The sequence below is a fragment of the Prinia subflava genome, chromosome 13 (genome assembly GCF_021018805.1).
Source record: "Prinia subflava isolate CZ2003 ecotype Zambia chromosome 13, Cam_Psub_1.2, whole genome shotgun sequence".
NCBI lineage: Eukaryota > Metazoa > Chordata > Aves > Passeriformes > Cisticolidae > Prinia > Prinia subflava.
Window position 1 is genome coordinate 1,655,942 of NC_086259.1, and position 9,932 is coordinate 1,665,873.

The 9,932-nt window shown below is 48.8% G+C and overlaps 1 protein-coding gene across 1 annotated transcript in view; it reads right to left on the reverse strand.

The window, feature by feature from the left end:
• The window catches only part of CMTM4 (CKLF like MARVEL transmembrane domain containing 4), a 37,236-nt gene extending 30,013 nt beyond the window's left edge, over positions 1-7,223 (reverse strand). Inside the window, exon 1 of the mRNA XM_063411112.1 lies at positions 6,832-7,223. Coding sequence (XP_063267182.1) covers positions 6,832-7,017 — 186 coding nt within the window. The 5' untranslated portion in view covers positions 7,018-7,223. The remainder of the gene's footprint in view (positions 1-6,831) is intronic.
• Positions 7,224-9,932: the final 2,709 nt, after the last annotated feature.

Here is a 9,932-nt window from a genome sequence, read left to right on the forward strand (position 1 = left end):
ATTATTTGCTGAGGTCCTGAAGAAAGAGAGATTTTGATGAAATGCAATTTTGAGCACAGGATAATGATGGCTACTGAAAAGTGCAAGTTGATTTCACAAAACAATGCACTAACTCTCACCAGGAGTAACAGATTCCTCCAACACTGACTATGTTACAAGAAAAACATAACCTGTTACATTTCTAGTCCTTAACTTCTTATCTCAAGATGATAATTATCACTAGGGAGCCTCATCAACAAAAGACATCACCAGAAACATTACAAGAAGTAAAGGTAGCTTTCCATTATTAATAACATGAGAACTAATTAGTGTAGTGTATCTATTACTATTGCACTGGTTCATAGTGGAAGGGAAAAAAAAACCTTGGTACAGACATTGTAGGAATTTCTTCTGAAATCAGAAATTTTAAACTATCCACCATCTTAAGAGGAAATTATTAACAGAAATTTGGAGTTTACTGGCAGGAGGATATGATCCCATGGCCAGATGGCAGTTAAGAGACACCATGAAAGAAACCAAAACCTACTTACCTTCCTGTGGGAAGACAGTCACAGTCATTTCTTCAGTTGTTCACAGAAAAAAATTAAAAGCAAAGCTAAACAGAGTTATCTTATTATTCTTCAACAGTAAATGTTAGGATGAAAATATCACCACACAGCAATGCAGACCTACAACCTTTGAAGAGAAATCTTTTTGAAGAAAAATCAAGAGTTTCAGAGGCACCAAAAAGACATCTGAAAAGGATTTCTAAGCATATTCTTGCATTACAAATTTGATCCTCTCAATATGATATGATAACAGCCTTTTTCTAAGACCAAATACCAGAGATCACCAGTATCTGCTGTGATACTCAGCATCTTCTGAAGAAGCTACAAATGCCACTGAAAATCAAAGCTTAACACATGCAAAAAATCACAATGATTTCTTACAGTAAAGCACATTCATTGTTTGGAGAGTATGAGAGAATAAAAAGGTGGACGATGCAGTTCATCACAGAGTGACTATAAACTGCCAGAATGATCCTGGGATGTGAGAGCAGCAGTGTCTGGAAAAGTGACACTGCACAGAGTGGTGGCAGCCAGCCCAGCTCAGGTTTGCTGCTGAGAGCCCGGCCCCTCGGGTACGCGGGGCGCAGGAGGCGGCCGGACGGTCCCAGGGCAGAGAGCCCCTGTCCAGCACTGTCCAAACCTTTCTGTCCGGCCTCGGGCAGCAGGACAGGGCTGGCTGAGGGCACGAGGGGTCAGGAGCACTTACAGCAAGGGGCAGCGTTAACACAAGAACAAAGAGCTATAAATTGCTCAAACTAAACCCACAGAGAAAAGGAGGAAGGGTTCTATCCCTCCAAACTGCAGAATAAATGAAGAGAACGAAACCCAAAGGTGAAACTGTCACCTATGAATAAAAAAGGCAGGTACAGGCTGCTGGGGACCCGGAGCTCCCTCTGAGGCTCGGGTGTCTCCTGCAGTGCTCTGCTCCTGGTGAACCCGGAGCACCGAGTGCTTCCCACCAGGACAGATGGTCTGACTGCCCTGACCTTGCTCAGGACGTCACTCCCCGCCCTCTGTTAACGCCCTGGCACTGAATTAACACCCCACTGACAGAACAATCCCAACTTCGCAACAAACAATGCAAAAGCAATCTCCCTTCAGTCACACTGATCCAGCGGTCCCTGACTTACGGAGGAGCTGCCTGGGAAGCGTGGGCTCCTGCTCCAGCCGCCCATTCCCAGTCGGGAATTACACCCAGGGCACTGCAGGGGCAAAGGGGCAGGCAAGTCAGACAAGCCCTCCGATGAGACACACCACACACCCGTGGGTGTCGGGGCTCCACAGAACCCTCCTCTCCAGCTGAGAGCCTTGCAGAGGCTACACCCAGGATGGATGATGGTGACGAGTTTTTCAGACAATTATAACTTTGGTCCATTTATACATCAGGGGTTAATCCTCCAGTTACAGCGTCAGGTAATGGAGTCATATTCCCCCCAGTTTGGCCCCCCGCAATTCACTTTTGTTTACACTTTTCAGAGCTCAAGACATAAGAAAGCAGCAAACAATAACTAAATATGAGATTACTGAACACCTCAGAATAGCTTTCAATGAGATTCAAATAGTCAGCAACTAGCTTATTCCTGGGAACATAAATGTTATTACTCTAATTTTCTAATATAATTAACAATGACAATTCTCAATAGTCTTATTACCCATGTAAGCATGCATTCCTGGCTTTTAAATTTGGTATTTTTTATTGCACCAGAACCTGACAGCCAAGAGTTTAGTCCTGGCCTCAGCAACTCATTTCTGAATCTGGAAATGTATAATGACAGTAAGCCACAAAACAATTTTTTTTCAATGTTCAGCTACTCTCCACCAAATGAAGATGGAACTTTTTATTCTGAAAACAGTGAACATCTGAACTGCTACTCCCATCAGATTTCATTTAGCTCAAACTGCTGCCTCCTCTGGCAATATCAAATGCTATGGACAAGAAGATGAGAGCAATCACGGAGTGATACTTCCCAGTGCACTCATCAGAATCTCACAGCTCAGTGACCTCCCAAGCAGAAGTATTATCTTCTTTAAAAGGAATCTCTGATAGATTTTTGTAGCATATGGAACAAACACATGAGGAGAAGAAACTCTAGGGCTGTCTGAGCCACAGAAGCCGTCACCAACCCCCACAGATGCCATCTACCCTCTCTCAGCACTTGCTAAGGGGTTTGTGCCTCTTGCTGCTTCCACCAGAAGGGTGTTCTGTGATCCCACTGCTCCGGGTAAACCATTCCTAACTGCTGCCAATGTCACAGGGACTGCCCAGGCACCTGACTTCACACCCACGGGCCCAGCTGTTAAAAGTGACGCAGGTTACTTTAAATCAAGTGCCTGTGCAAACCTGGCAGGATTCCCATGAGAACCAGCAGGGTTCCCAACATGATCCTGCCCGGTTTTCCTTTCCTTAAAGCCTATGAACAGCCCACCTGGAGCTACACTCCCGGAAAAACTGAGCAGCAGACAAAGGGCAGCCACGACTGGCCATGGGAATTTCAGTAGGAAATGTGTCTATGCCCAGTTTTAATGACAGTAAGATCCTTGGAGATGCAGAATTACAATAATCAAGGAAAAAAAATAATGCATTTTGAAAAGCTGAAAACTAGATGAAGAGGCAAAAAAAAAGCAGTCTCATCTCAAATGAAATTATTTTCAGCAAAGAGGTGGTACCTGCTAACCAGCTCATCTCCTTTACATGACAGGACTGTCATGACTCCTCACACAGTTAACACCTTTCTTCAGCAAACACACTCAGGAGAAGGGAAGACTGTCCTTAGGGAAGTCAAGGGAATGGGGAGAAAGTACTGAAATAAAATAAATCATCTGAGGACATCCACAGCAAAGTTTTCCAGTGATATCCATTTCATTATTGTACAACAGTCTCCATGGGAAGTATTAAAGCCCTCAAAAGCATGAGAAACAAATTCATGCCAGAAAGTAACGAGAATAAACTCTAAAGAACATTCCTGCTCTGCTCTCCAAGGACAGCCACCTCTCTCTCACACCTTCCATGAGAAAAGGTACTCCTCCTTTTAAATGCCCAAAAGTCAACGAACACAGCCTCTCCAAAGGAAAAACATTTCTTCGGTTAGCATACAAGTGCACTGGCTTCTTCCCGACTTCCCTTTCAAGTTTGAAATCTCATTAGAACAAAACCAAAAGGCACAAACCAAACATGAAAGCTCCAAGCTACCTTAAATCCTCACCCCTTCCATTTCCCTTTGTGCCCTTCGTGTGTCACTTCCCACCTGTCTGGTGACACCCTCAGGTGTCTCAAGCACCCCAGGAGCCCTGCACACTCCTTTTCTGACGTGATCCAACACTCCCCACCTTTCTCCAAGCTGCTGCTGTAAAGAGGCTACGGCTGCATCCCTGGTAAAGCAGATGTTCCCTCACAGATCCCAACAAAAACATACAAATACTTCAACAGAATATTGAGATACAGGCAAAAAACTCCCTTCTGAAAAGCTCACCTACCTGGCAATAACATTGTCAAAATCAGGGAAACCAGTTCAATGCTAAGCTGTTCCACATGGGCCCTTTCCCTTACTCCCTCGCACTGCTATTACTGACCACTGGCAGGCACATCCAAGGACTAGGAACTCTTCAGCTTGGCCATAAAGAGGAGCCATAAGCCCTAAATTGTACAGTTTTCCAGTCTGCAACCAAATCTAAACTTAGAAAAAAACCAAAACAAGGCTCAGAAATAAGCTGCATAATACTATACATGAAGCATCATCATAACCCATTATGTTGGTGTCCCTTCAAAGGACACTTTGGGGCACATTCTCTTGAAATATGAATGAGTTAAAACTCCTGTCCCCTCTAGCAGCACTTACATTACTCCCTACGCCTACAATGTCATTGTGGTTTCCCGTTTGTAACAACTCCTTCATTTGAATCCATAAAGATAAATCTACAACAAATTAACAGAGCCTTACACCTCTTTTAAGTGATGTAGGGTTTTCCCCATTCCTAGTTCCTTCAGCTTTTGACAGTCAAAAATGGGCATTTGTAAGCAGGGCCATCCAAGCCACAAAGAGCAGTAGTTTTCCTTCTCACAGCACCACAGGGCAGTTTGTGGGAAGCCCTTCAACCAAAGATTACAACAAGCAGCAGCAATGTTTGCCTTGAGCTGATATTTTGCCTGCCAATCACAAATGTATTTTAAGACAAATCCTGATGCTAAATGAAGCACATGCATTGTAATCTTTCCTGTAACATTCTTTTTTACTATAATACATTTAGAGACTTTTATCTTAACCAACCTTTTTCCTTTTTGTAATTTTTTTTGTGTGCCAGGAGTTCCTTCTTGTTTTTTCTTGTTTTTAAGAGATGGAGTTCTACACCACAGACTTGGTTACATTTCGGTTCCTTCAGTATTTTTGTAAAGACATTATTGAATATTGTCATTGAAATAATTACACTTGGCAAATAAGCAACCTAAGTACACAGTGGAATGTGCTCTCTCTCCTTTCTTTTCCAATACTGCTCAGTTTTCCATTGGTTTGCAAATGTCACTAGTCTGCTCCTCCATTACCATGAATGAGGAGGGTTTTGAGTACAATTAACCAGGCTGAGCTGGTGCACAGCCTTCCACCCTACACTAGCTAATTTAATTTCTTCTTAACTTCTGCCCCTCTGCATTCATACGCTTCTGGGAACCACATGCAAAATCTCAGGTCATTCTTATGAAAAGAGCACAAAGCATGGCTCAGTTCCTCTGAAGACATTGCTCTGCAAGTATAAACCTTCCCTACGATGAACTGGGAGCAGCAGTGTCTTTTTGTCTAGAGACAAGAAAAAGTCTCTAACTCCAGCAGAGCGTGGTTTTCCCCCATCTTTCTTTACATGACTTAAAAACTTATGACGTGTACTCAATGTATCTTGGTGATTTGTTCCAAGCAAGTCAGATTTAATAATAAAGGATTCAGTTACGATCAGTAATTAGTCATATTAATGACAAGTTTTTCACAGCACTTGCCACAGTTATTAGTGTACTGCAGAAAGGAACTGCAGTAGGAACTGAAACAAAAATCCCGAGGGTGGATTATTTCAGTGTATCAGGCAGCACCACCCCAGGATTTCCACCACACGGACAGTTTTTAACAGCTCGAAGACAGGTAGATGTTGCACAGTGATGACAGATCCCTTGGCTCCAGTCCCAAACACACACAACGCACACACTGCTGGTCCCTGTTGTTCTACTGGGCTAACGTGCTCACTGCTACCACTTGCAGAGCACAGATCTTACCCTGCGCCGAGGAGATGAGAGGAAAACAAATCACACTTCCAAATCCTGGCTTTTACTGGGCATTCATAAAAAATGAATTCATCACCAGAGTGCTCTATAAACTTGTGTGCAGCTGAAGCCAGGATACTTCAATGTGTTTTTCATGAAACCTGTATGTGCAAGTTCTGCCTCGTACTAACCAGCAATGGTTTTAAATGCCAAAGCTATATATATGAAATATTAAAATGCTGCTGGCATCACTCTTCTCAAATAACTTGTTTATTTTAAGTTACAAGAATTTGCAGCACCCTGTAAGAAATTACTTAAAATCACTTCAAGGTGATTTCCATTTTCATAAAACACCTTTTTTCCTAATATCCTGAAAAACACATTTGTTGACTCGAAAAATATAAATATCATAGTGACTTGGAAAGCAGATCAGATGAAGTCAAACATCAGCACTAGCACCACAGAAACTGCTGAAACGCTTTGGTGTTTATTATGTGTTTCACTGCTGGGGTGGTCCGAGCCTTGCACGGGCTCCACCAAACTGAACCAGCTCAGGTGTCCAAAGTACACGAACGAACGGAGCTCACGTTCAGTTTCACAGTACAAAACCTCACGTTTGGTGTTCGGGTTTATTTTAATGGTTTCTTTCCTTTTGTTCCGTGCATTTAAGAGAACTTCAGGCCGCTAAGGGCAAGCAGGCGAGCGAGGGCTCTGCGAGCTCCGGGCGGATCCCACGCCCCCCGCGCTCCGCACCCGGCACCGGACGGGTCCCACAGGGAACCGCGGAGCCTCACCGGGCACGGCCGGGGGCGTCCCCGGGCACCGCGACGCCCTGCACGGGGTCGGAACGTGTGCCACTGCTACCGAGAGGCTGCCTGCCGTGCTGTCCCGGCCCTGCGGCGGTAGTTTGCTCGGCACGCCGGCCATCCGCGGGCACACGGCCAGGTGAAACGCGCTCCTGCAGCCCCGGCAGCCCGCACGGCCCGGCCGGGCCCGCCCCTCACAGCGCCCGGCCACAGCCCCGCTCCCCGCCGCGGTACTCACCACCTCGGCCAGCTTCAGTTTGCCCAAGGTGCCCCGCAGGTAGTCCAGGTCGCAGCGCAGGCCGCCCAGCCCGCGGCGCTGGTTGACGGGCTCCGTGGTGGGCTGGTAGGGGCTGCTGGCCGCCGAGATCATGGAGGCGCTGGACGCCTCGCCGTCGAAGCCCTCCAGGTCATCGCCGTTCCTCATGGTGCCGGTGCCGCCGGTGCCGCCGGGAGGTGGCCGCGGGCTCCGGCCCGAGCGCCGCGCTCAGCTAAGGCAGCGAGGGCTGCATGTTCGCCCCGCGCCCGCCTCAGGCGCAGCGGCGCGGGGAGGGCCCGGGCAGCATCGCGCGGAGCGGGGCCGCGCTGCGGCGCGGAGAGGCGAGGAGCGGTGCCCCGGTGCGGTGCGGAAAGGCGCGGAGGGGGCGCGGAGCGGTGCCCCGGTGCGGTGCGGAAAGGCGCGGAGGGGGCGCGGAGCGGTGCCCCGGTGCGGTGCGGAAAGGCGCGGAGCGGAGCCCCGCTGTCCCGGTGTGGAGCCGTGCCCCGGCCACGGGCGAGGAGCCACGAGCGCTGCAGCCCGCCCCGCCGCTCGGGGGCGCGCTCCCGGCTCCGCTGCCCTGGTTCTGATCCCGAGCCCGGTCCTTGTCCCGGTCCCGGTCCCGGTCCCGGCAGAGCAGCCCAGCTCCGAGCAGCGCCGCCGCAGCCACTCCTCCCCCTGCGCGGAGCGGAAAGGGCGGGCAGGTCCCGCCCCGGAGGGCGCGCAGTCGGGCGGTGCCTGCGCCGCGCCCGCCCCGCGGGGAGGGCCGCGCACCTGTCCGGGCACCGCGCCCGGCCCGGCCCGGCCCGGCCCGGGCTGCTATCGCTGCCCCGCCCGGCCCGCGGCCGCTCATTTTTCTGCTGCGCCGAGGTGCGCTCATAGCCCCAGCTCGGCCCCCGCGGGGCCGGCTCCGAGCAGGCTCCGAGAGCTGCCCCGGGCTCACGGCCCAGCCCCTGTGCCGACACTGCGCCCGAGCGGCTCCGGCAGCGGAAACCTCCGCGCCGTTCTTCCGCGAGTGTTATGTTTCGAAGCAGTGATATTTCCAAGGCAGCTTTAACTGGCTCTGCATCCAGTTTTGGGGATACATTTTCTATGTCACGACAACTAAGGACAAATTGCAACATAACCTGGCAAATCCAGGTGAGTGAAATGCAGCTACCTTATTTTTTTAAACACAGCCAGACCGCTGTGTACCATGGTGAAGCTCAGGTGTTCCGTGTTGCATCCTGTGATCTGCCATGGTTATCAGGCAGGCTCTGACAGACCCGTGCTCCAGTTCTTGTCACTGACAGTCTGCACTGTCACCTGTTCCACAGTACAGGACTTCAACACATTAACAATTCTAGCATCTTCCTCTGGCCTCCAAGAGTCTGACTGTTCTGAGTTCTGCTGTAATCCACGAACACTGTGGATTACCCTTTCTATGGGGATTTCTTTTCCAGTTACCTGTACGTTCTACTTCATGTCTCCCTTTCAGTTCCTTGAAACTCCTTTGATCCTTTTTTTCATAGGTTCTGCCCTGTACACGTGATTTTTGATTTCAAGATATTTTTTCTTCTTTCGTTTGGCCTCTGAATAAACATCACCAAAGAAGGAGGGGCAAGGAGACAGCCTCGGAGAGAGAACCAGGGAAAGAGTCAGGGGTTTGTTCACACTGACAGTCGTGGCTTGGTTAACTGGAGCCACAGCTGACAGTGCAAAGTCCTTCCACAGCTTCTCTGCTATACCCTGGGCCTGGGAGAGGCCGATACTCTCAAACAAGGTGAAGAGTTGGGAGATGTGTAAAAGAAAGTCATTGCCCTTTGGTGAAGTGTGAGTGGTAGGGAAAGAAAAAAATAAGAAACATGAGCAAAGCATGGAGAAGGGTAACTCTTGCTTGGGTCACATGAACTTGGCCTAACAATATAATATCAAGTAAGTGTAAGGGGAAAATCCTGCTATGGCACAGGGCTGGTATTTATATCGGTGTTTACAGTCTCTTATTTCAGTTCTTGTATAACTCTGGGGAAATCAGAACTCTCATAAAGCTCTTTTTCTTGCAGGAAGTATCGTGAGTATGTGGTTGTCAGTTAGGAGAGCATCTCTGGATTGTAACTTAAGGCTCCATGGCTGTTTCAGGAAACAGGTTATGCATATTTATGCAGAGACATTTAGCCTTTATTGTGAAGGACTGCTGTGGCAGTTCCAGAAAACTATCCTGGGCAAAACAAGGTTTCTGAAATATCCAGTGAGTATTATTTTGGTCAATCTTTTGCAATTCTAATCAAACCACATCAGTGTGTTGAAAGAGAATCAAAAGGTAGTGTTGAAGGACAAAGGGGTTGATTGTTGAGCGGTTTAGCAAAAGGTGAGGTGGCAGATCTTTATTCTGGCTGTTTGCTTAGTGCCTCCTGCACACCCTTCTGCAAACTCCTTAATAACTTCCTTCTCCCATGGAGTGGAGGACATGAGGTGTAAATGTATTTCAATCATGAGAGCAGTTTGGGGGTGCTGAGAGGTACAGACACACCGAACCCTTCTGGTTTTGGGCAGCCAATTTCCGGGGTAGGGAGAGCACAGCGAGCGAGCTCTGCTCCAGCAGGGTGTTCCTGGGGCAAGAGGAGGGCTGGTCCCAGCGTGTGCTGAGTGTCCCAGCTGCAGGGGCAGCTCCTGAATGTCCCAGCTCCAGGGCACAGCCCTGCCAGGAGGGCCCATGCCAAGCCCGGCCGTGCCGGGGATCCCTGGCCTGCTCCTGGATGGGTGGGTGGGCTGGACTGACTTGGCAAGGCCTGCTGAGGCTGCTGCCAACATTTAACAAAGGAATCCTTTACACACATTCTTGCCTGATATGGCACCTTTTCAGCTCTGCAGCGCGGGAAGGAAAAAAATGTCTACGTTTAATATGTAAATAAAAGTACTGATCCAGGAAAAAGGTCACTGCATTCATCCCGGGCGGATCAGATCGCTCTCAGATAATTTTGGCTTTACAAGTTTCCAGCACAGCCTGCCATTCCATTGTGTGCCTGCTCACAGAGACCAGGAAAATGGGGAACTGGGTCAGTGATCAGCACTCAAGACACCACCATAGTATTGAGCTAATCAGATCA